General features: G+C 37.5%; 1 protein-coding gene across 1 annotated transcript in view; it reads right to left on the reverse strand.

Annotated features, from left to right (window-relative positions):
* Nucleotides 1–27667, reverse strand: part of RYR3 (ryanodine receptor 3) — a 287040-nt gene that overhangs the window by 178191 nt on the left and 81182 nt on the right. Inside the window, exons 10-19 of the mRNA XM_087723025.1 lie at nucleotides 27431–27587; nucleotides 21678–21842; nucleotides 19784–19905; nucleotides 18411–18579; nucleotides 16033–16168; nucleotides 14620–14715; nucleotides 13572–13690; nucleotides 9841–9974; nucleotides 4722–4963; nucleotides 3671–3863 (exon numbers count right to left, since the gene is read on the reverse strand). Of these exons, the coding sequence (XP_087579151.1) occupies nucleotides 3671–3863; nucleotides 4722–4963; nucleotides 9841–9974; nucleotides 13572–13690; nucleotides 14620–14715; nucleotides 16033–16168; nucleotides 18411–18579; nucleotides 19784–19905; nucleotides 21678–21842; nucleotides 27431–27587 (1533 nt within the window). The remainder of the gene's footprint in view (nucleotides 1–3670; nucleotides 3864–4721; nucleotides 4964–9840; nucleotides 9975–13571; nucleotides 13691–14619; nucleotides 14716–16032; nucleotides 16169–18410; nucleotides 18580–19783; nucleotides 19906–21677; nucleotides 21843–27430; nucleotides 27588–27667) is intronic.

A 27667-nucleotide genomic window follows, 5' to 3' on the forward strand; every position in this document is an offset into this window, starting at 1 on the left:
GATTTCTAGAAAATTAAAATATATTATGATTTCCATAATAAACTTCCTTATTATGTTATTCATTCACAATGTAAAATATGTAAAATAAGTATATATTGAAACTAATATTATCTTGCAAACTCTGAGTTCACTAGAGAAGCACAAGACTACAAAGCACAATTATGCAAATATTTATAATAGTGTTTAACAAAAGTATCTGTTTACTACCAGAAATGACACAAATGATCAGAACACTCACTTCAACACATCTTATTAGGCTTGTTTGCTAACTGCCTGAACAGATGTGAGGACATTGCTAGAGGATATTTCATGTCAAATATTTTTTTTCCTGCAACAGTATTTTTGAGTCTTAGATAGAGGAGTCCTCCAGCATCACTATTTAACACACCACCTGTTCAATTATAAAAGACAGAAGGCATTTATCTCTGAGATGTTGACTTTTCATGTCAACACATCTAGACTGTTATATTTTCTTTCAGCACATGAGATTGATATATCTGCTAGATTCTTTCACTTTATTTTTCAGCACACAGTGCATTTATCTACCTAAGCTTAAATGCTTTTCCAGAAACACAAAACCTATACCTTCCCGAAATCACTGTAATTTTTATGTATGGTAAACAAAATATATATATCAAAAGAAAGCAAAATGCCACTGAAAAACCCAATTAATGGCTGAATAGCAAAGGGGGCGAGATATTTTCCAAATCTTTTTAGTATTCTGCCAATCTCCAATATGGAGTCACATTTTATCTGCCATAGTTAAGCAGATATTTACAAGTTTAAGTTCTAATTTAATTAACATATAATTTCTATTAATTTCAGTCACATAATTGCAAACCTATTTGCAATTTCTGCTGAAACTGTGAAATCATACATCAAAGGCCTGTTTCTAAGTTTAAGCTATGATTGGGTTTATTTTACTCAGATTATTATTATTATTAGCAAAATCAATAATAAAAGATTCTATGGCATGTTGATGATAAAAACACTTATTAAGCCATATATTTTATATAATATAACATCAGATGCATCAACATATAAGCTACAGAAGCTTATACACTAATAAAGATATTAATCTTTAAGGTGTCATTTTGCTGTAGCTTGGACAAAGCAACAACTATTTCTCTGGAGAGCATAATAATATTCTTCCAGTAAAGGTTTTAGGAATGCACTCTTCATGTTGGAAGTCAATTGCTTAAAATAATTCTTTAGTGAATATTCTTACCAGAGAATATTCTTACCAGAATATTCTTCTGAAATTTCTGATTTCAGAAATAATACTGGAAATTTCAACATGGAGGTTATTTCAGACAAATTACATTTTGTTGAGAAATAAGGTAAGTATTCACTAGGTTTAGTAACACAGAAATAAACTTTCCTCAAGAATATTTCTATTACAGAAAGTCATTGGCAGTCTATATAAACATTTAACCACCCTGCAGGTAAATGGGATATTTGCTATCTAAATATATTAGGTGCCAGAATAGACATTAAATAGCTAGGTTTTAGGATTGGGCAATGATCTATATTTAAAGAGAAAAAGAAAATTGGTTTCAGGATACACATATTACAACTATTACCAAACTAAGGAAATGTTTTATGGGATTCTGTGACTGCTGTCATGCAATCCCAGGGAAAGGACAATATCCTACCTTTTGCCAACAAATGTGATATGAACATTATCCCAAAAGTGCTTTTTCAAAAGGGAACTGGACTTTGCATACCAAATCACCTTTTCCCCTTTGGATCCAGTTTGTCCTGAGCCTTATTCCTTCTCCAAACATTTCCTTTGGAACTCAGTTTTTTTCTAAGGAGCAAAAAGTCTATTGTTTGCATTCTCTATCCAATGATGTAATAAACATGAATGGTGAGAAACCATGAGATGGAGTAAAAAAAATGTGCCTTAGACTACATGGCTACCTTTTTTAAGAAGCCGCCTAGTTTGAAAAGAATAACAATAGCACTTAGATTTATATACCACTTACAGTCTTCTCTAATCAATTTATAGAGTCAGCATATTTCCCCCCAAAATCTGGCCTCATTTTACCCACTTTGGAAGGATAGAAGGCTGAGTCAACCCTGAGTCTGGAGAAACTAGAACTGTTGAACAGCTGTCAGTCAGCAGTCAGCAGAAATAGCCTGCAATACTGCATTCTAACCACTGCGCCATCACGGCTCTTAGAATGATATCTAAGAGGCATTTTCTGGGCTGAGCAGGTCACCAAAGTTTACTTTTGTTAAAGTAAACTGTCCCTAAAATTACCAAAAATGCTTGAAATTCCATTTTGTAAAACTGGCCATTGTATGTTAGTGTACAGGCCACAGGAAGCTATATTGGGATGTGTAAAGGATGGGAAATATTTTTAAAATGGAACCTCACCATTTGATGCTCTAAACTCCAGACTGGCAAGTTTCAGGAAAAAAATAGGATTGGGGAAGTTTAGCTCACCAGCTCTTATCAAAGTACAACTCTTAGCTTCCCTCACTGTTGGGTATATTAGTGGAGCTGCCATCCAGCAATATCTGGAAAACCATAGATTGTCTCATGTCACCATAAAGAATGTCTAGAAGCTGAATATAGCATGAAATCTACATATGAATTGCTGTCTGTCTGTCTGTCTGTCTGTCTGTCTGTCTGTCTGTGTGTTCCAGTGTAACTCTGGAATGCCTCAAGCAATTTCAACCAAACTTGGTACAGAGATGATTTACTTTCTGGAAACAAATACTGTGGGGGTAAGGCACCCCTAATACCCCTTGTGGGGGTGTATGTCTGTGTGTGTGTGTGTGTTTGTGTGTGTGTGTGTGTGTGTTCCAGCATACCTCTGGAACACCTGGGCTGCTGAAATGACTTGGTACACAGATGACTTACTCTTTGGAAACAAATACTGTAGGGTTAACACATTCCTAACATTCCTTGGTGTGTGTGTGTGTGTGTGTGTGTGTGTGTGTGTGTGTGTGTATGTGTTCCAGCATAACTCTGGAATAAATAAATAGCATAAAGAAATACTCGGGCAATGTCAGTTATCAGCTAGTAGAAAATAAAATTTGAATGAACAATCCAATATAATTTTCAATTACTGTTATTATAGCATATTTCTGAATAATAGGGGATGTTAAAGAGAATGTTATTGTTTAAGGGAAGAATATAGGAAAGGTAAGATTAATAAATCATACAGCATACCAGTGTATCATTGTTTTTTAATCTTTGTATGTCAGAAGAGAACTTGACCTTTTGTCAAAGAAAAATAGTATTATCTTCAAGCAGTTCTCCAGTGATATATAAGAGGGAGTGAATAATTTCACATAGATCATGAAAAAAAAACCAACAGTTCATAATGGGTCCATTTAGTATAAGATTTGGGAGAATCCAAATCAAAAATAGGCAGTGTCAAAATTATCTTTCATTCTCCATATTCTGATTTTTTTAAAAAAAACAAAACCTGAATTTTCTAATAATGATTGACAACTGTAAACTGTAATGTACCTTAGAGCAGTGGTCTCCAACCTTGGCAACTTTAAGACCTGTGGCTGAGGAACTCTGGGAGTTGAAGTCCACAAGTCTTAAAGTTATCAAGGTTGGAGACCACTGCCTTAGAGTACGTTAACTCTACTAAACGATCTTCAATACAACCATTTGGGACAGATATGAAAGAAAAATCTTCCTTACTTGACACCAGCTGAGAAGCTCACCACAGGGAAAAAAAGTCCATCAGTATTAAAGTTTTCAAACATTCCTTGCACTGGTTGTCCATTAATGCGGAAAGAAATGCTGGGCGCCCCTAAATCCAAGCAACAGCTGACCACGTCATCAGATGCTAATAAATGCTGATTCACGGATGCAACAGCCCTGGATATTCGACCTAATAAGCAGAGAATCATAAGGAAAAATGATCTCAGAAATGCCGGGGAGCAACTGTGAAATTTTCGTGACTTTAAAATCATTTTTTTCCACATTAAATAAATTGGTTTTTTTGCAAGAGTGAAAAATATTTAGAAATTGGAATATTATTCCAATTTACAGATAACAACCAATTTTATTTTACAGATCAGGATGCAATTATCTTTTAAATGGCTTTCTCCTAATTTTATAGTGCAATTCTAGGCACACAGAAACGAATACTTTAAAGAAAAACATAGAAACCATATGGTTGCAGGAGGATAATGTAGGTTATAATTAAATGCAAATTTGCATGTCATTCTTTTTAGTTATCAATGGAATTATTTTTGAATTCCATAGGCAGGCAGCATCCAGTGCAAGCTGCAAAGAAAACTCATTTTCGTCTGTCCATTATTTAATAGTCAATATTATGAATGTCCAATGTTTTGTTGGATTTAACAAAACAAGTGTTTTTGGTGTGCAATCCACAAGAACTTAAACTGGGTTTGTGCATGCTTACTGTTCATTGGTTTCTAAGCATAGCTCCTAAACAAAGCCAAACAAAATAGACATTATAGCTCCCAAATAAAACCAAACAAAATAAATAAACAAATGAATAAGGGACACAAAACAAATATAGATAAAGTATTAATCCCCTCGCCTTTATTTCCAGTCAAGTGCAATTCAGCTTTATGAATTACACTTGAACTGTGAATATTAAGAGAGAAAAATTATTCTTTCAAAGAGGCAAGAAAAATTCCTTAAAAAGAAAAAGAAAACAATTCTACTTTGCAAATCTTCATATGATTTGTGGCAGTTCATATTTTAAACCAGTTCTTACCAGACCACAGATGAAGTCCATCAAAGCCATAGGAGTACAGGTCATCACCAACACCATTTCCTCCCCATCCTTCCCCACCTCCGGGATAAGGTGCATAGCCTGATGTTGAGGCCCATCCAACCCGCAAATGTGTAGGTTCTGCTGTCAGAAATGGTTCCACCTGATCAATGATTAGTTCAAAATACCATTTTTTATACTGGGCTGAGCCCTCAGCAATTCCAAGAAATATGTTTGGCCTTATGCTAAAAAAAGAAGAGAATGAAGAGCATATCAAACACACTGCAATAAAATATATACCATGGTTTTGGGATTCAGGAAGAAAGATTTCTCTACTCTTGTCCCCACCTATGAAATATTTTCCCCTTTAAAGTAAAACCCCACTCTCTTGGCCTTTCAAAATTGGGCTCAGCCAACATCTTTGTTTTTTTAACCCGACACATTAATTTGTATAATGACATAATGCATTGAGGTATCCCTTTTCCCTGAAAATAAGACTTCCCTGGATAATAAGCCTAATTGGGCTTTTGAACACATGCGCTAAAATATGTCCTCCCCCAAAATAAGCCCTCCCCGAAAATATTGCAACACAGCAGCAGCCACACTCACCGTCTCCTGCACCTAAAAAATAATAAGATCTCTCTGAAAATAAGGCCAATCACTTATTTTGGGGGGCAAAAGAAAATGCTGGCTTTATTGGCACTTTAACAAGCACTTTACCATCATTTACTAAGCATTAAGCACTATAACATCACTTAAGTCAGAGTTGGAAGGCTTAAACTTAATGCTCATCTGCGAGACTAAGATGGCTGTTAGACTTTTTCATCCTGAATTCAGGTGCCCCCATAGCCCTTCCAGACGCCCTCCTCCCTCCCTCCTCCCCTCTCTGCAACTCAGCCCTTGTATTAACTTTATCATCATCTTCTTCAGAACCCTGTTTGGGTGGATTTCTCCTTTGGTGGACTTGAAGAGTTTTTTCTACTGCCTGTTATCGACAGTGGGGAGCCTCAGTTTATCTCCCCCATTGGCCATTTGGCCCTTTTCCAGCTGGGCCTCTAAACATCTGGGCGTAGGAGGACTCCCGGTTTCACATTACTCTCTTAGACATTTGGGACTTTTTTTCAGCTTTACTAGAGAGGGGAAACGTTATCCTCCCCCTCTGTATACCATCTAGTACGGACTTTGCGAACCTGCGCAACCTTTCTAATTTTATTTTAAATAGGTATGTTGAGTGCATGGGATTGCATGGGATGATATGAATGAACTCACTTTTATTACTATTACTGTTGTAACTTTGTGTTTTAATTATTTCGTGAGGATTGTTTGAGTGAGAGTTTGGGTATGACTGATTCGGAGGACCTGCCGGGGTATGCGGGGGTCATGGGGGTGGTTGGGGGGACCACAACCACGGGTGAGGGTCGGAGCATTGCGGTCATGACAGGGAGAGGCAGATATGGCGGGGACTTTAGGGCAGGCCATCATCGGGGAAGGAGGGCTCACTGTGTCATAGAGATCCCTCCTTCCGGCCCTAGGAGTCCCACTCCAAGGTCAGATGGCGCGGGTGTTCAGGACCCTGGTCTCAGGCTGCTGTCGCTAAATGCCAGGTCTGTTGTTCATAAGGCCCCCCTCATCCGGGACTTGATAACTGATGAGGGCGCAGACCTGGCATGTATTACTGAAACATGGCTGGGCCCTGAGGGAGGAGTCCCCCTCGTCGAGATGTGCCCAGCCGGATTTCAGGTGCTACACCAGCCGAGAGCCCAGGGAAGGGGTGGCGGTGTGGCTATTGTAGTCCGGGAGTCTTTAGTACCTCGTAGGATCCCTGCTCCGGAGCTTGTCGGGTGTGAGTCCCTGCTAGTGAAGTTGGACCTCAAGGGTCAAGTGGGTTTGCTGCTTACGTACCTGCCTCCCAACTACGTTGCAGCAGCCCTCCCCTCGCTCCTCGAGTCAGTAGCCGAGCTAGCGGTTGAGTTCCCTAGACTTATAGTTCTGGGGGACTTTAACTTGCCTTCGCTCGGTGAACACTCTGATGGAGCGCAGGAGTTCATGGCTTCCATGACAGCCATGGGCTTGACTCAAGTAATTCGAGGCCCAACTCACTCAGCGGGTCACACGCTTGACCTCGTATTCCTCTCGGAGCAGTGGAGTTACGATCTTGGTCTGAGGGATAATGAGATCATACCCCTGTCGTGGTCAGACCACTACCTACTGAGGCTAGACTTCCGGAGGCCAAACCCCCACCGTAGGGAGGAGGAACCGACCAGCTGGTTCCGCCCCAAGCGACTGATGGATCCTGTTAGGTTCCAGACGGAGCTTGGGGTTATTCCTGATACCCTCGCCCACAGTTCGGCGGAGACCCTCGTCGCTGCCTGGCACTCGGCAGCTTCGGAGTCTCTAGACCGGATTGCGCCGCTACGGCCCCTCCGGGTCAGCGGCCCCCGGAGGCCTCCTTGGTTTACTGAGGAGCTCCGGGAGGTAAAGCGCCGGAGGAGACGCCTAGAGCACTCGTGGAGGTCCGATAGGTCCGAGTCGAAACGGGCACTTTTGACAGCATGCACCAAGGAGTATATTCGGACCTTAAGAACAACAAAAAGAACATACATTGCCTCCTTGGTAGCGTCCGCCGAGTCCCGCCCAGCCGCCCTGTTTAGGATAACCCGCTCCCTCCTAAATAGGAGGGAGACGGGGGACTCCTTACAGGGTAAGGCTGAGGAGTATGTCCAGTTCTTGGCGGACAAAGTTGCCCGGTTTCGAGCGGACCTGGACTCCACCCCAGTAGATCCAGCCGAGACACAAGGAGAAAACTTGGCAAACCATCTCTGGGTTGAGTTTCAGGAAGTTGCCTCTGGGGATGTGGACAAGGCTATGCGAGCTGTGAGTACCTCCACCTGCATACTGGACCCGTGTCCCTCCTGGCTGGTTGCCAACAGCAGTGAGGTGACACGAGGCTGGATCCAGGCGGTTGTTACCGCTTCTCTTCGGGAGGGGTACTTTCCCACCGCGCTTAAGACAGCGGTGGTAAGACCCCTCCTGAAGAAGCCGTCTCTGGATCCAGCTGTTCTTAATAACTATCGTCCAGTCTCCAACCTCCCCTTTGTAGGGAAGGTTGTTGAGAAGGTGGTGGCTCTCCAGCTTCAGCGTACCTTGGAGGAAGCTAACTATCTTGACCCCTTCCAGTCTGGCTTCAGACCCGGTTACAGCACAGAAACCGCTTTGGTCGCATTGACTGATGATCTCTGGAGAGCTAGGGATGGAGGCCATGCTTCCATCCTAGTTCTCCTGGACCTCTCAGCGGCTTTCGATACCATCGACCATGGTATCCTTCTGCGACGACTGCGGGAGATAGGGGTGGGCGGCACTGTTTTGCAGTGGTTCTCCTCCTATCTCTCGGACAGGTCGCAGTCGGTGTTAGTGGGGGGGCAGAGATCGTCCCTGAGGCCCCTAACTTATGGGGTGCCGCAGGGGTCGGTCCTATCCCCCCTACTATTTAACATTTACATGAAACCGCTGGGCGAGATCATCCGAAGGCACGGGATAAAATATCACCAATATGCGGACGATACACAGTTGTATCTGTCCGCCCCGTGCCAACTCAATGAAGCGGTGGACGTGATGAACCGGGGACTGGAAGCCGTTAAAGACTGGATGAGAGCAAACAAGCTGATACTCAACCCAGACAAGACCGAGTGGCTGTTGTGTTTCCCTCCCAAAAATTTGGCCACCATACCATCACTCAGGCTGGGGGGACAAAATTTAAACCCCTCAGAAAGGGCCCGCAACTTGGGAGTCCTCCTGGATTCACAGCTAACTTTTGACCACCATCTCTCAGCTGTGACCAGGGGGGCATTTGCCCAGGTTCGCCTGGTGCGCCAGTTGCGGCCCTACCTGAATCGGGAGGCCCTCACAACAGTCACTCGAGCCCTTGTGATCTCTAGGCTGGAATACTGTAATGTGCTCTACATGGGGCTGCCCTTGAAGAGCATCCGAAGACTACAGCTAGTCCAGAATGCGGCCGCGCGAGTGATCGTGGGCGCACCACGGTTCGCCCACATAACACCGATCCTCCGTGAGCTGCACTGGCTACCTGTTGGTCTCCGGGTGCACTTCAAGGTCCTACTCACCACCTATAAAGCGCTCCATGGTAGTGGATCTGGCTATTTGAGAGACCGCCTTCTGCCAATTACCTCCCTGCGTCCCATCAGATCGCATAGAGTTGGCCTCCTCCATATTCCATCCGCCAGTCAGTGCCGACTGGCGACTACTCGGAGGAGAGCCTTCTCTGTTGCGGCTCCGACACTATGGAACAATCTCCCCGTGGAGATTCGTACCCTCACCACCATCCAGGCCTTCCGCACAGCCCTCAAGAACTGGCTAACCCGTCAGGCCTGGGGATAATCTTATTTCGCCCCTCCCGAATGCTGAGTGAATGTTGAGTTTTATTGTCTAATTTACTTTGTGCACATTTCTTTTTTTGTATTGTCCTACACTCCCCTTCCTTTTTGATTGTAAGCCGCCCTGAGTCCCCTCAGGGAAAAGGGCGGCCTATAAATAAATAAATAAATAAATAAAAAAAATAAGACTCTGTCTTATTTTCAGGGAAACATGGTAGTTAGCTCCCATTTTACTTCTATGCTTGATTATATTATTATATTGTTTTATGCTTTAGTTATAAACTGCCCTATCTCACTGAGAGTGAGATAGGCAATCCCTAAATTTAAAAAATAAATAGAAATATTCATGTATACCTCAATATTATGCTAACCATAGTTAATAGTAAAGTAGTCATTGAACATTGTTTTCAAACTATCTAGTATATAAGGGTAAAGTCAATATCCAAATTATCCTTCTAAATAATAATTCATGAGTATAACACTTTGCTTCTAGGACATTCAGCTGTTATGTGTTCAAGACTTTCTCCTATAACTCAATTTTACTGACAAGTCAAAGAGGGAATGTGATGCAATGCATAAATAAAATCACCTACAAAATTACAGATCCAACAAAACAGACGAAGAACTGCTATGTATCCTCACACAGCACATAAATTGTGACTGATTTTTCTGCTCAATTCCTGTTACAGAGATTAAATATTTTAATAAACATAATTGATATATAATGATACCTTGTCACATCATTCACCAGCCGTGTTTGCAAGAGCAGATCTCTTCGAGGAAGAAGATTGTCACATATTAAGTTCTGATTAGCACGCACTGCTACACCATTACAGAGACAAAGAGAGCACAGGACATCAAGAACCTAGAAAACATTAATAGATGTGAGTCTTAGAACTATATACAGCATAATACAATGCTAATTTCAAGCAGTTTTAATTTCACTGCTAAAGAAATCTAGCTAGAAATCTAATATCATTATTATGGTCCATTGCACAGTCATTCAGATATTTGGCATTTTTGTCTTCCTATTGCTTTTCAAGCACTTGGAACAGGCATATCTATTCTTATTATTCTTACTCTTACTGTTGTTCTAGAATGGAGTAAAAATAAAGGAATATTAATTAATGAAAATTTTAAAAAATTACAAAACTGACATACTATAAACGTTGGTAGTTCAGATCTAAAGAATAGAATTCCAAACAAGTTGTCAGCCCTGGAAGCCATCTTTTCTGTTAAAGCTTTAGGGCTGCCACATTTAGTGCCTGGGAAAATGGGATGGGGGGGATTACAGGAGTGGTGGAGGATTAGCCATAACAATATTTCTTTCTCGGAGAGTCAAGGGCATTTGGTCTGGATGGGAGTGACTGGGGGTTGTCTCCAGTTGGGAGGGTAAATTGATTGGACCATGTGATGGACTTGCGAGTGCAGGGGATGGATCTTTGACTTTCTTTTGGGTGGAGAAAACTTGGAACTTTCAGATTTGGGGTTTCCCAGATGTGCCAATATGACATCTCTAATAAAATGGAACTTTTAGGAACTTCAAGCCTGGGAGTCGTCTTTTGTTAGAGGTGTTACTTGGAACTCTGACACAAGTACAGTATTTACAATAAATTAAACTAATTAAATTAGGTAAAATTAACCAATGTAAAACATGAAATTCTGAGAAGCCTATTATCCAAGCCAGTCCAGATCCCTCTGACCTGTATCTTTTCCTCCACATCAAACATTCCTCCACACCATTAAAACTAGAAAATCATCCATAGATCACAGAGTAAGGAGCTGATTCTAAAGCTATGAGGCTAGATCTTGAAAGGCTCTCAACCTTAAATTTACTGTCAGAGTAGTGGACACAGCCAAAATGCCAAGGATGCCAAATAATCCATTTTGTGGGGATGTACGTTCTCAACAATGAAGTAGGGATAAATACCCCCAAAACCAAAATTAAGTTTGTTTAGTGGTATCTGGCCTATACAGACTATGTGGTATATAGAGACACGAGAGAGAGAAAAAGATTACAAAAATCCAGACTATAGTCATTTGAACCCAGGACAAAGAAGCAAGAGTAGGCAGGGAGGCCTTCCAATAAGGTGTTTCAGTAATCAATGCATGACACAATCAGAGCATGAATGAGAAGCTTTGCTGCATCAAGTGTCAAGAATTGAAAAACACAGCAAATATTCTACATTTGAAAATGGCAGATCTTCACAGTAGGTGCAATGAATGAGTGCAGGACAATTTATTATCCACCTGCAGGCACAAATTCCTGGCAACTGATGTGGAGGCAATCTCATAGCCCTGGAGACAGATGGAATTTGTTTTTTTTTATTTTTTGCAAAACACTAAGAGCTCTGTTTTGTCTGAGCTCAAGATAATGGGCAATCATCCAAGATGACATTTTCTGTTTAAAAAAACCCCATTGGAATTCTGTGTCACTGAATCAATCTTGGAAGATTATCAGTACATTTGGGTATGATCAGAGTAGATGTGTTATCAAAAACCAATTCTAGTATTAAGTTACTCTAAAGCATAAAGGGAACATGACCCAGGAGTGAACCTTGAACAATACCAACTGTAAAGGGAAATTTACAAAAACAAGAGTTTTTAAAGGAAACAGGTAAAAGAAGGGGATAAAAAAGACAAAAACTAGAGGAAAATGCATCAATAAGCCCCAACAATTCAATAATCAGGATGAAAGCATTTGACGGTTAAGAATATTAAATACAGCTGATTATCTAAGAGCAGCAGCATAGTCAATAGATAATAAACATCATTCAACAATTCAAAGAGAGCTGTCTCAGTGGGAGGACCTAGATCAACATCCTGATTGAATGGAACCGCAAAGATTATGATGAGCAAGACAGGTCCCTAGTTAAGAAAGAAAAACTTCAGGATTTTTATAGAAAGGAAACATAGAGTGGGAGCTAGAATAGATATGAGAATCAAAGGATTTGTTTTTGACCAGTGTTTCATAAACAGTTTAGTCAATAATGTAAAATAAAATGGATGGAAGGAAAAATTAACAAAAGAAGGACAAAAAGGCATCCATTGGGCAATTTGCCCAGTGAAGAGATAAGGCTTGAATATACAGGGCTTAAACTGGTGAAAGGATGAGAACATGTCCTGCCCACAAGCCCTTTCACAATGCTTGATGAGCAGTTTCTGCTTAAGAGATACTAAAGAAAGTTTTGGCTCTCACTTGTTTACCCAAACATTTGAGCACAGTTGGTCTGAAACAGCACTGTAGAAGATATCCTTTTAAATGCCAAGAGAAGTACCAGAGTTGAGCCTTAAAGCCATTGCTTCAATTTATTTTCTAAACAAATAACCCTGTACAATATTTTTCTTTTCTTAAATATAAGCATATTTCTTCCGAAGTCTCCACTGCATTCCTCCAGATTCTGTTCCATCATTCAAACAGTTTCCATATTTACTTATTTAGAGACCAAGTCCTAGTGACTTCATTGGGGCCGAGTAAAAATACTGGGGTGGTACAGTGATTATACGGTGGTGCAGTGGTTAGAGTGCAGTACTGCAGGCTACTTCAGCTGACTGCTAGCTGCAGTTCAGCAGTTCAAATTTCACCAGGCTCAAGATTGACTTCCAAGGTGGATAAAATGAGGACCCAGATTGTTGGGGGCAATGTAAACCACTTAGAGAGGACTGTAAAAGCACTATGAAGCTGAATATAAGTCTAAATGCTATTGCTATTATGCTGTCCATGTCCAATAATATGAACTTCTATATGTATGGCCAGTAGAGGCACAAAACCTTTTTAGAATTTATTTTTACATGAGATGTTTGAAATCCGTAAATCCTTCTGCTTTTTAAGCTTGCATATTGTCATAGATGCTAATGGTATCCAAGATAATCAATGCCCTAGTTATCTAAAATTTGAAAAGAAATGTGAAATGTTTTTGGCTACTTCCTGGAAAGTAGGAAATTACACATTCCAGGGGACTAAAGGATATTCTCAGGTACATATTTAGGCATACCTGTTGACTCCAAGCAGGGAAAAACAATCTTGTACTGCCTTCTAGTAGTCAACATATAAAAACATCACACAGGATATAAAAATAGACAAATTCTCCTCTTCATGGGATGGAATGAGGAGCAAGTCGTGTAAAACCTCATAAAATAAGAGCACAACATAATATAACATCTACATAACTCTGTCTAGACTATATATAGCATTTTAAAGACAGTTTACATAGAGCAAGCCAATTTGTTACTTATATTTCCAGTCAGAAGAAATTGCTCCTGATAATCTAATAGTAGCCAAAACAAAGGAAAAAAACCCTTCTATTTAAATTTTCACACTTGTTTTGTGGCAAAAGAGCAGGTTTTTATAACAATGTGCTTCATTCCATTTTAATATAATTTACAGGTGTTATAACAATTTTGGTTTTATTTATGGAATATGTTATATAGTAAAGATGCATCTTGCATTTTTAAAGCATACCTTATGGTTGCGTCCATGCTTATCCAGCAGGGAGATGATGGATTTTATATGGCCTTCATCTATCAAATTTAAAGCTTCTGGGCTTTCAATCAAGATACAGCGCAACACTTCTAAGATACCTATTAGAATGCCAAGGACAAAGAGATTATTTTGAGTTTCAGGGGTAGAAACTATAACATATATGATAATTCAAGCACTGAAACAAATATAAATGAAAGGGGAAAATCCTTCTTTAAGCTCATTAAAAATGCTTAAAATTTAAAAATTGAAGATGCCTGAAATAGGCAGCCAGCTTCAAGAAAGCAAAATGACTTAGATGTGGATTTTTCTTTACGGTATTTTTATCTGAGGACAGATAACAAATTAAGGGACAACTGAACTGGAAAGGAAGCTATTTTTAGAAACATAAATCCCTTAGCCCTAAAGCTAAATCTAGCAGCAGACTTTCATTCATTCTTAAGAGTTTCTGTTCAGTTTGTGCCTCGGTCTAAATTACAACAATATTTTTCTCCATATATTTGCTTCAATAACTTTTTTATTATTAATTCAAGAAATGTGTTAATCTGTTCTACGAATAAGTAAAAATAGCTTTTATTTCAAAAGTTGTGGAAGAATCTAAATAGCATTGCACTGTAAATACCATGTTTCCCCCCAAATAAGACAGGGTCTTATTTTATTTTGGCCCCCAAAATAAGCGCTTGGCCTTATTTTTGGGAAGGTCTTATTATTTTTGAGATGCAGGAGGCAGTGAGCATGGTCACCTCGTGGCTGCTGCTGTGTTGCAATATTTTCACGGAGGGCTTATTATCAGGGCAGAGCTTATTTTAGCGCATGTGCTCAAAAGCCCAATTGGGCTTATTATCTGGGGAGGTCTTATTTTCAAGGAAACAGGATACCTCAATGCATTATATCATTATAGGAATTAATGTGTTAGATAACTGTTCCTTGAAAACAGGATGGATAGTATGGGGAATTCTTGAATGAAAAACTATAATTAGAGTTAACAGCCTTTTTTTAGGTTATAGAAAAGTAGACTGGTATATCTCACCTGAAGAAGACTCTAGTCTGTCCAATTTACTAATCAACCAATCAAGATTATTGGAAAACTGGGCACAATTGTTTCTGTTACCACAAATGAGAGCAGCTGAAAGATAGATTTGGGATGATCAGTTAACTATAGATACAATTATTTTAGAATAAAACCAAAATATAAAATATGTCTCCATCAACTACATGTTGATATTCAGGATATATCCATTATATGGTTTTCTGTATATTCTAGATATAAAAGGAATATAGTTTACTGGTACCTTCACTAGGCATATGATTATTACTGTTCCAGTAGACATTCAATATTTCTGACACTGGATAAACATTTGATACCATTAACCCATCATCTTCAGCTCTAAATTCATTGTTACATTGTTCTGGATTTAATCACACAAAACTATTTGTAAAAGTCATTAAAAATGCAGTGGCTTCCAATTACTGCTAGTTATAAATGTAAAACTCAATAATTCTTAATTCTATAATCAATGAATAAAGAATGAATTTCAATACATGTACATTATTTTTAAAAATGATCTAATCAAGAATTTATTTTTCTATACATTTGTACATCAGAGCATATTTATTTATATAAGAATTTATTAATCAACTGAGTTTTCAAAAAGCACAATCAAATCTACAAATAAAATAGTTTGTTTTCAAAACTGTATCTAACATTCATAAACTTCCACTGATAAAGAGTTCATACAGTTACAGAAAAAAGGCTAACAGTTCTTAGGTTCACCTATTTGAAGAAAAAAATATTATTCAGCAATTTCTGCATTGCTAAAGTAGATGTCAATGAAAAATTCAGCAATCTTCAATAGGAGATGAGAGTTACCCACATTTAATACATTTGTTAATTATTACTAAACTTCAGAAAGGGAATGGTAATAACAGTTAAGAAAAATATGAAACTGAAAGCAGGGCATTTAAGAATGTGGCCTGGTATCTTTCTAATTTGTCTTCAAATTAGTCTTCTTCTCTGGGGTTATTATTATTATTATTATTATTTTTGCTGTACACACATACATTTCTGAATCATAAAAGGAAACCACATTTAGCACTGATGACATTACCTAGTTTGGTAATGAAACATCTGCAAGAAAACAACCAAGCTCAGAGAGCACCAATTCAACTCTGAACTACAAATATTCTCTTCTATCGAGAACCACATTTACAAATTGTAAAGTACATTATTAAAATATTTTATTAACATAACCAGGACATAAATTGCAATGTATCATCTAACAACATATTGATTTAGTTTTAGAGTTGGTTTTAATGTGTTGTTCATTATGGGGAAAATTATTCAGCTCCTCTGATTTAGATTTAATTCAAAATTTTCTCCAAAATCTTATTGAACTCTGCATGACTTACTTCAACATATATTTGTTTACACTGTATAACTCACCTAATAACTTGTAAAGAAGATTCAGAATTTCTTTCCATGCTGCGCTATTTTCTTCTCTACCAACTCCTGTAAAATGAGCGGTACTGTAGTATACATTTAATCGATCAATGCAGTTCAGAACCAATGCCAGCATCCCCTGCAAACACATAATTAGAAACACTCTTTGTATCTTCACGTATATATTCCTTTACATTTTAAATGTCTAAACAAGCAATTCAAATACAGTATTGAACTATAAAATATTATTCAAATACAGTATTGAACTATAAAATATTAAGTATAATAAATTTTCTTCCCAGAAAGAAAATAACTAGCTGTACATGTGGGAGAAGATAGATTTCAAAAATACAAAATCAACCATTGTAACTATCATTTTGCTTAAAGCAGTCATAAAGGTCTCATCTGGACCAGGGTCATAGCATTAGAGAAAGGAAAGCTTTCATTCTTCCCAAGAGCCACTTCCCCAATAGAAAATCATCCCGCTGCCTCCATTAGCAAATTGGATTGCTGCATACACCTACCCTGAAACTCAGTTTGGAAATCAACTATTGGTAGAATGTATGCAGTAATGAGAACATCTCTGGCAACTAGATTGTCTAATCACATTACTTCTATTTTGCACTGATTACACTGGTTGCCTTTTCAATTGCAAGTCCAATTAGGGGGCTAGTATTGACTTCCAAACCCTTTGCAAATGCTTTGCAATCCATTATCCATGTTATAACGTTCCTGTTCAAGGATTAGGATCGCATCAGAAGCTCTGCTCTTTGTTTTATCAGAAATTACTCCACCAGGGACAGGGCCTTTTCTTTTTCTTGGCTTCACACCTCCAAAATCATCTCCTTCAGAAATATTTTCTTGTTGATTCTTACATAGATAACAGACTAGGTGTTCCAGTCTTTGGAATCATTCATTTATGATATTTTTACCTATATTCTTTGGAATGATCTTATTGGTCTTGTTACTTTTACTGATACATTTGTGACTCTAAATGTATGTGTTTGTTGTTTTCTTCTGTATTATGTTATCATGCCTTATTTTTAATGTCTTTAAAAGATTAAATTTATATAATAATTTTGCTTAATGAATACTACAAACAGTAGAACACAAATATGCTCTAAAGAATATTATGACTATTATTGATAATAAAACAGCAATAAAGTATGGGTTGTGTGAAAAGATAATTAATTATATAATTATAATAATAATGTATTAAATTTATATGCCACCCAATTGTCAGCAAAAATGATGAAAACCAGATGGGAACAAGAACTATATCCATCCAGAACATCATTTTTTTCAATTTGTTAAAATCAGTTTTAAAATTATTAGTTATTTCTGTGAACTGCAAAGGAGAAGATTTAATCCCTCAGTCAGGAAACTCTACAGTTGATTTAATACAGAAAATCCAAAATTATATCTCATCGGCCAGCCCTTTTTTAAATAAAGGCTTATATATGATGCTTCATATTCCTCTAAGCCAGGGGTGTCAAACTCGCTTTCATTGAGGGCCGCATCAGGATTGTGTTTGACTTCAGAGCCCAAGATGGACATGGCCAGCTCAACGTCACCCGTGTCAGGCACACCTGTAGTGGCCCGAGTGGTCTGCCAGCAAAAACGGACTCCCAAGCTTTGTTTTTGGCTGTGAAGACTTTGTGCAACCCTTTGCCAGTGAAAATGGAGCTGCCCATAGCCCTCCTGAGCTCAATTTTTGCTGGCAGGGGCACTGCCAGTCCATTGTTGTTTCCAGGGCAGCCCCTCAGGCCATATCTAAGCACCCTCTGGGCGAGATCTAAGCACCCTCTGGACCAGATCCGGCCCCCAGGCCTGGAGTTTGACACCCCTGATCTAAGTTATCAATTGTCTATGACAGCTCAGAAAAAAGAAACTAGCATTCTGTGGAGCAAACCATCTGATCTTTTCAGAAAACCTGAAGCATAATTGTATTCTGTAATGGACTAGGCCAGTGTTTTTTTTAACCTAGGTGATCCTTGTGACCCCTTCCCATTCCACAATTGTGGAATCATCTTCCCAAGGTCCCGTTTGGATCTCACCTTCAAAAGGATTAATATAACCAAGATTCTAAGACTGAGTTTTTCAGAGTATAATAATAATGTATGAATGTTGTGTTCTTAAATTTGTATTGTTTTATATGTCAAAGTTTGTTTTTTCCCCCTTCCCCCTTTTTAAGTTGTGAGCTGCCCTGAGTCCCCCCCAGGGAAAAGGGCGGCATATAAATTTAATAAAATACAAATAATAAAATACAAATACAAATAATGGTTATTTAAAGCATCTTTGAAAGGCGAATCATATGTACACTTGACTATCGATCCCAACACCCGATTAAACGAAAACACTCTAAACATAGTCTTTTCTACCTCCTCTTTGAATAGATTTTGTCTATTTTTAAGGGAACGAAGTTTGTTTTGTTTATCCTCATGTTCTAGCTCCTCCTCTGGAGGTAGAAAATATGTAATTAAATCTTGGAGAGTCTGAACTACTTCTTCAATGGGAAGAGTGATGGGAGTTGTAACACTGTTGTTTCCACTGTGAATCAAAAGATAAAGCAAAGTTATAAAAAAGAATACATTACTAGAATCAAAACAATAATCAGAATACAATTATTACTATTATATAGTTTTTCTTACACATAGAATGTTTTGTATCACATGATCCATAGATGCAGAATTTAACAAGCTGATAGAGTTGCATACAAAAAACAGCAAAACTGGTCAATCTATGTCCTAAGAATATCATATGCATGTCTATATGATAAAAGTCATGGGGAAGGAAATGCTAACTTTTCAATATAGAGTGTTGTGAAATACCAAGATTTGTTCCATAGGATGAAGAGAAGGAATATCACTCAAACAGATTTTTTTTAAAGTAACTTTCGTTCACGCAAACGTGTTATTACAGCTTATGCAAGAAGAAATCTCAGCCTGTGTAAGAAGAATGGCTCCAGTCTGAATAGCACAATCAGTATAACACAACCAATGCATATTTTGAAGGAGGGAGGGGAATTTTCTGTCACTACATTCTAAAGTCTGAGAGTATGGTAAGAATGGAGAAGGAAGAGGTTAGAGAGGCTAGTCTAGAGCAGCATTTTCCAACCTGCTTCCTTGGGGTTATATATAGCCGTGCTGACCGGAATTCAGGGAGTGAGGGGTCCCCATACAGCTGGAGGACACCTATGGTAAATGTTGGAACAAACAATGGTCAGTGAAATCATCCTGCTAAAATAGCTTTGTAGGTTTTCTGTAGACTGAACTGCTGAAGACTCTTAGCAAAGGTGATTTTCTAAGATATAGCGCAGGAATCCCCAACCCCTGGGCCACACAAGCAGTGGGCGAGTGCACAAAGTTTTATTTGCGCATGCATGGGATTAGGCTATGTGCACTTAAGCCATCCCCTCTTCCTCTATGGAGCCAAAAAGGTTGGGGATTGCTAGTGTAGTGAATATTTGAAATACATTTGAAAAAAACTGTTAATATCAAGATTAGGTTTTGTATCTCAATACACCATTATCTTCTATCGGTGGAAGCATATTCGTGTATCAAGATGATTTATTGTTAAAGAACTGTGCTGCAATTTTTTTGCAAATTTCATTTGATGTATTTAAAAATTAATCTTCAACAATAATAAATTACAGTCCAATATCAACAGAATGTATTTCCATATGGATTCTGGTATGATTCAACTATAAATGTTATAAATGCTAATTATTAATTATTATATTAAGAAACTATACCTTATAAACTGACTGAATAATTTTGTGGTATTGAGAATAATTCTAGCAGCCTGGGATTCTTCGTGTTGACACCTTTGCAAGGAGAGTCCATCATCTGTGTGCCCTTCTTGGTGTAATATAACCTGAAATAAATGATCAAAGTAATATTTTAAAATACAATCATTTGTTTAGTGTGCATTTGAAGTTAAAATGGCACTGAAAAATGTAACTTACGACTGATTTTCACACTTAGGAACATTGTAGCATTCCCATGATCAAGTGATCAAAATTCAGGCGCTTGGCCACTGGCTTGTGTTTACGACATTTGCACAGACTCATGTGATCAGAAAATGGGGCACAACTCACTTTACAACTGCTGTGCTTAACAACAGAAAACTGGGGTTCAATTGTGGCTGTAGGTCAAGGACTCCCTGTATGTTTTCAATTATGGTCTCAAATATTACTATGCAGTTTGCTAATGATAGTGTGTGAGATTGGGAGGAATGTGCAATTTTAATTTGCTGGTGTTCTTTTTAATTTCAGATAATATGTCCCAGTTGGATTTTAGATAATATGCTATAAGATGTAGCTGAGAAAAATAGCAAGAGCAGAAGTGTAGAACAGTGTATGTATATGGTTGATATATTATCTTAGGAAAAAAATAAAGGACAAGCCTGAAAAAGGAGCAAATCTGAAAGTGGTTAAGAACAAAAAAATATTTACATTTATAACTTTGCTTTAGAAAAGAAAAATCATGAGCAAAACCAAGAAAAGGAAATGAATATGTTGATAAAAATAGCTAAAATCAAGCAGTATATATAAATTTGTTTTAAAAAGACAATACATTTCCATATTTTTTACATGAATGTGAAAGACTGTCCATTAAGTTGTACCATCTACCATGCTAAAGTGAAATGACCAAAATGAAGGACAAAAGTGAGTTTTTGAAAAATGGAATCTAAAAGACAGCTTTCTGAAATAAAGGACATAAGGTCATGGTAGCTGTGTGGGAATAAAGCTACTGGCCCCCACTCTTTATGTGTTCTAATTTGTCAGGCCCCATTTTGCTGAGATATCCAAATGAACAAACTGTGGCATGAGCAATCTTTACAAACCAGGGTAGATCTGTTGTGTCCTATTCTACGATTAGAAGATACCATTGAAATCATACTTCCCTGATTTAAATTGAGGGGAAGTCACTTCTGTGAGATGGATGTCCACATAAATGTAATAAATAAATATATTAATAAGAAAGAAAAAAAGAAAGAAAGAAAGAAAGAAAGAAAGAATTAACTAACCATGAAATGTTCTGCTACATCAGGCATGTCTTGTAAAGGCATGCAGCTTGTTCCCTATATTCTTATCCTCGATAAAGAGAATGAGATACTGTATCTCAGTTCAACCCAAATAAGTTAAGAGATGAAATTATAGAATTAATCCATGGGCTTTATAGAAATCAGAATGCTTTCCTGTTTCTCATATGAAAATATGATATACCTGGGAGTATTAAAAAGAATACAGGAGACCGAACACAGAATTTGGAAAGTAAACTCCAGCTCTGAAGCACCTATTGTTAATGGGTCTTAAGAAGACTAATGCAATTCCTTGAGTCTATATGTCTCAACAAAAAGGACCAGTGGGGCAAACTAATTAATATCCATAATAGCTAGAACAGATGGTACTGCCTGCCTATTTGTGTACACACACACAGAGAGAGAGAGACAAACTGAGCCCAAGTGAGCAACTCTCAAAAGCCTCATGTCCCAAAACTGTTCACACTGCATCTTTATAGGCAACAGTGCAGACAATTAAATACTGTGCAATATTTTCTGGCTGTATGAGCTTCCGCACATTCACATGTGCAAGTTATTCACAATCGCAGATGACGGAATAAAAATACAAATTTTCTCTTTACCTTTCTTTTCAGTGGTCCTAAACGTGATGTTTTAGCATCCTGTGCTTTGTATGTCAGCCACAAAGTGCTAGCTACATGCTGCACAAAACAAACAGAATCGCCGTACTTTATTTCAGGGAATCCCATGCCCTCTATATCACGTTTGTGAGCAGAATCCAGTTTTTCCTTTATGCAACAGGGGTGAAAAAGAATAAAACTAGCAAATTATTAATAATTGATAACAATTGTGCATATCAGAAAAATATCTTTTTTTGGGCAGCACCAAAATTATATAAATTCTTAGCCCCCCCAAAAAAATACCTAGATCAGTGTCGTATGCTAACACCTCATTTAAGTTGATATATAATTTTTGTACATTCAGACATGTGTTTATTGATCAGAGAAGTTTTTTTTATCATGCTGTCTAGGTTGTGCTTCTTAACATTTTGAATATGATTGTGTTTCTATTAACTTCAATTGTTAGTTGCCCTAAGTTATGTGCATAAGTGAGGAAAGGTAAGATATATAATTTTTTACTCCATGAACGATTTTTATATCAGTGATTGATAAAAACAATCACTGCGTACTTAGGTAGTTGTGACTTTGTGAAAAACCACTCTAGAATTCAACAGCAACAAACCTTCCTCTCTCTGGAGGTCATGGAAGAGGTTACTGTAGTCCTTGACTTACAACCACAATTGAGCCAACATTTATGTTGTTAAACGAGACAGTTGTTTAGTGAATTTTGTCCCATTTTACAACTTTTATCATCACAGTTAAGTGAATCATTACAATTGTTAAAATGTAGTTATTAATTGAATCTTGTTTCCAGATTGATTTTGCTTATCAGCACATTGAAAAAACGTGATCATATGACCCCAGGACACTGCAACATTATAAATATGACTCAGTTGCCAAGCATCCAAAGTTTGATCATGTGTCCTTGGGGACAACAGTTTCAACAGCGATAAGTGGGAAAAATGGTCGTCAGTCACTTATTTCAGTACTGCTGTAACTTCAAACAATCACTAATTGAACTGCTGTAAGTCGAGGACTACCTATACCTATAATTGGAACACCAATTTCTCAGTTGCATTGAAATCGACTGCTGGAACCAGCAAGGCAAACTTGAACTATCACTTTCCCATCTTTCTCCAGATCTTAAATATAGGCTCAGCATCCTCCAACTTCTATTGAAAATAAAATAAAAGGCCTCCTCTTTTGTGTATTCCAGGCATACAAGTAGAATTACTTTCTCCCAATTCCATGTCCTGTTTTCATATTTTACGCTTGTGGATTACGGCTGTCAAATTTCAGTGTCAATTTAAATATGTATAGATAATTCTGTCATAAGATAAAGTGGAATTTCAATTTACTCCTTATGGAAGCTGTTATCCTGTCAATAGCAGAGAAAAAATATGTCAGTTCTCAGAGATGGAGGACTGCTATATGAAATAAAGTGTGCAACTCTATCTAGACCAGTGTTTCTCAACCTTGGCAACTTGAAGATGTCCGGACTTCAACTCCCAGAATTCCCCAGCCAGCGAATGCTGGGAGTTGAAGTCCGGACATCTTCAAGTTGCCAAGGTTGAGAAACACTGATCTAGACTATCTAGTAGCAGACAATATTCAACAATGAATTCTAGGTATTCAGCTTTAGGGAATATTAACAATAAGGAAAAATAGATTCCTCTGCAAAAATAGTGTTTTGCAACTTGAATGTTCACACTCTAATCAGCTTTTTCAATCTCATAAATACAAAACTAATTTTTTTTTTCACATTCTCAGTACATAGTGTACGTTTCTGTCACTTAACATATAGTACTATCGGTTCTTTGCTGATGAGTTTTATTAAGTGTATTTGAAAATACAAAAAGTTCAGTTAAAAAGAGATGTTAGAATGCGGAAGAAAGCTATCTATAGATTAAATTGAGAAAGCGGAGAAATGGAAAATGCTGTTACATCTTTACTGCTTGCTGGCTGCTGCTTTTAAGTTGAATAGTAAGCAAGAGAAATATCCTGGCAATGATTTCTCGTATATATTATTTCAATCCAGAAAAAAAGATTATGTAGAGAAGTAAACTTTAGTGTAGTATATTTTAAAGAAGAATGAATATACTTCTGAATGTCTGTCAAGATCATTTATTTACATTTAGTCATAAAGTATGTATTGATTCCTAACAATTGCCTGCAGCATTTTGGAACAGTTTCTTCTTTGGGCTGAAGAGAATGACTGGCCCACAAACACTGAGGTGCCATCATGGCTAAGGCAGGACTAAAAATCATGGTGTACCAATTTCTAGCCTGATACCTTTAATCATTGTACCAAACTGGCACTCTATACAAATGTTTAGATTCTCTGAATTGGTCAAATGGAACTATAATTTCTCAGCAATGTCTTATTTCCTATAGTACAATATATTCAGCATTAACTGTGAGGGAAGGGCCAAAGAAGAGAAGAACAAGGTAAAGCTTGTAGTTAGCGTGATTGCTACCCATGTGTTCAATAACGATATCCTTATGTCCCAATAAGCATTTCAAGGAGCTTTGATATGGTGCAGCTTGTAACCTCTTCCCATCTTTTTCTGATTTCATTACTTGTTTCTTGTTTTTGTTCAAATAAATAAATAAAATAAGTAGTGGTTACTTAGAAATGAGATCCAATAGAAAAGCACCATAAAAATGACCAATGCTTATTATGATTGAATGTTTTCCTATTTTTTTGCACACTTACAAAAATGTAAATGTGACCAGATTCGACCGGAAGTTCTCCAGATGGACAGACGAGCGGGGTCTGAAGAGTCTCACATGAACTCTGTCTGACAAACCAATTCCGACATCCTTTTTGGATCAGACCCCTCCCCCGTGAGGGTGGGGGAAGTGAAGAAGGAGCAGTATCTCATCAGACCCAGAGGGAGGCAACAGGTCCCTCGCAGGTTGGAGATTTGCCTTCTGAATTGGAATAGGGACGGCAGCATGGCAACATGGCTGCACAAGAAGCTGGCTTCCAGACAAAGCAATTGAACAGGAGCATTAGGTCGAGATGAAAGACTGGTAAGAAGATTCATCTAACCCACAGTCATAAATCAAAGCTTGGAAAAGGCAAAGAATTTTGAGAGTACAAATAATATTAATAGACAGATCTGGATTTTGGCAAAAGGAAAGAAAGAAAGGGAAAATGGAGGGTTGAAAAACTACCCCCCCCCCAAAAAAAAAGCCATTTGTTTGAAACAATTTGGACAGAAAGGGAGAAAGCAGAGCACTGACGAACCCACTCAAATACAAACTCTAAATTTGGTTTTGGATTTGAAGTAGAAACTAAACATTCTGAGGTGATTTACTTCGTCCACATTTCTTCTAACTAATATATCTTAAGCAACTCCAGTTAATGAGATGTGGAATGCAACAAGGAAGAAAAATCAAGGAAAAAGCATGATTTTCTCACTGACAACTGATAACCTAATCTTGCCTGTGTGGGAGATTCAATTAACCACCTGCCATAAATCAGAACTTGGAAAAGCAGGAGACGAAGAGGAACATACCCAAGTTTGGCTGTATGCAAGTTTTTGTTCCAATTAATGTGTTTTGAGCAATCATAACCAATGAGAGGTGGAAGGTAGCAATGGAAAAAATAATAATAAAATCAAGAACTGGGAAAACACGAAGGTTTTTTTTCTTTGCAAAAGATCCAGCTTCTCTTCCCTTCTCACATTAGCTAAATTTAAGGTGGACCAGAACTTTGAAATAAGAACTGTATAACTAACTGCAATTTTGGAACTGGACATTAAGGAAGAACAAAAGACCAGGATGACTCGCTCTTCTACATAGCAGCTGAATTAGAAAAATTTAAGGTGGACCAGAACTCTGAAATACGAACTGTGTAATTAACTGTAGCCTTGGAACTGGACATTATGGAGAGGTGGGAATTTGAAGAATTACGTGAAATTATAAAAAATATGCATAAATAATTAAAATCAAGCCTAAATAGAATTCTGAACCCAGAGAAGCAGGAATTTAAGGAAGAAGGAAAGGAAGAAGGGGGGAGAGATAATGAAGGAGTAGAAACGGTGGGAAATAAAAAGCAGACAAAAAATATCTTTCGGTTTGGCAGTGGTATAGGGAAAATTGAAAAGTGGAGATGTGTCCCAACAAAAGGAAATAAAAACTAGACAAAATATTTTATAAAGGCTCATAGTGGCATAGGGAAAACTGAAGAAGAAGGTTACGGCCCAACAAAGGGAAATATAAAAGATTTTTTTGACCGTGGCTTGAGGAAAATTGAAGAGGGTAGACGTGTCAAAACAAAGAAAAAGGAGAAGGCAAGAATAGAGAGGTGGGACAAAAGACTTACTAGAAAAAAAACAGACAATTAGAAATTGTTATATGGGGAAATATAAAGCTGAGATAAAGGGTTTACTCCTAAATATGACAATAAAATTGTGTTGCTAATTGATTCAATATGATAATGGAGAGATAATTAAGGTTAAATAAAGGTTAAAATATATGGAATATGGACAAATATGAAACTGATATGGGGAGATTGTAAATCAGAGGTTTGTGATTCACTTTTATACATGACAATTAAACTGAGTTGCTAATTGATTGAATATGACAATTGAAGGACAATTAAGTATGGATTAAAATATACAAAATATGGACATATATAGAACTTCTAAGTGATGAACAAAATGAGATTTGTACTGCTTGGTATTCTATATAGTAGATTAAGGGAATTGTAATGAACATTGAACAGCAAGGATTGTTATTTATAGACAATTAAGGGTAACCTAAACCAAGAGATGGAAAAATGGAGAGGGAACATGAAATATACTTACAATGGGAAACTATTGAGATTTAAAGACAGATGCATAATGTAAGGATGCATAATTATATAAATATGATGAGAATAGGTGGGAATTGTAACCACGTCTAAATCTCGTCCAAAATTAGGCTGGGTGGTGGTGGTTTAAAAGTACAATTATTATATATGTATACTTTTCTCTCTCTCTCTTTAAAAAAAAGGAGGAAGATATATGTTAAAATTAAATATGTATACTGAAAAGGAATTATAAATACCATCAACATCAAATGGAGCTTGCTCAGAAGCTGAAATATACCAAGTAAATGAGATGAAGAGTATGAAGTAGAGTAGAAAGGTAAGGGAAGAAGAGAGGGATAGGAGAAAGGGCAAGGGAGGAGAGGAAGAGAGAAAAAAGGAGTGGAAAGGGAAGAGAAGAGGAGAGAGGAAGGGGAAGTAGAGAAGAGAAGGACAACAGAGGGAAGAAAGGAGATAGGAGAAGAAGAGAGGGAGAAGAAAGTGATGGATAAAGTACAAATATGGTGTAAGGAGAGCAGAAGGGCCAATAATTGTTTTGGGGAGTTGATGGTAAGATGAATTGATGTAAACATTTAATAATATAATACGATGTTGGCTGTGTAATAGTATACATATGGTTATATGTTATGAAATGAAAAAAAAACTTTATACAAAAAAACAAAAACAAAAATGTAGATGTGCAAAAAGTAGGTGAAATTCAATCATAATAAACTGAAAGGTGCAACAAGTCAATTTAGAGAGCAAACAGATACATCAGTGAGGTGCCCCTAAATCTTCTTTGATGTCTAAATTTTCTTTGAGCAGTTTTATGTTCTCCCAACATATTTTCTTCAGCGTAATTTGTTGACATTTATTCATTTCTGCTATGTGATAGACTTGATTTAGGTAGAGCATTTGTGTTCTTTCCACATTCATTTAATGTAAAAATATTACTTACCTTGGATGCTCTAAAACAAAAGGAAGTTGATTTTGTGTCAGCCTTTTCTCTGTCTAACAAAACAAGACCCAGGTCTTCTGTCAGTGCTAAAAACTGTCCTGTTGTAATATGTCGAAGGCGAAATGGTTGTCCCCAGCGAATATAACTTCCACTCCAGCTTAAAAATTGTTTAAAGAACATTTAGTTTATGGTTTACATGGACTATTCTAAGTATTTATTTACCTATGTATTTATTTA

The sequence above is a fragment of the Thamnophis sirtalis genome, unplaced genomic scaffold, assembly GCF_051295495.1.
Source record: "Thamnophis sirtalis isolate CommonGarterSnake01/CBP01778 unplaced genomic scaffold, rThaSir2_p1.2 scaffold_1, whole genome shotgun sequence".
NCBI lineage: Eukaryota > Metazoa > Chordata > Lepidosauria > Squamata > Natricidae > Thamnophis > Thamnophis sirtalis.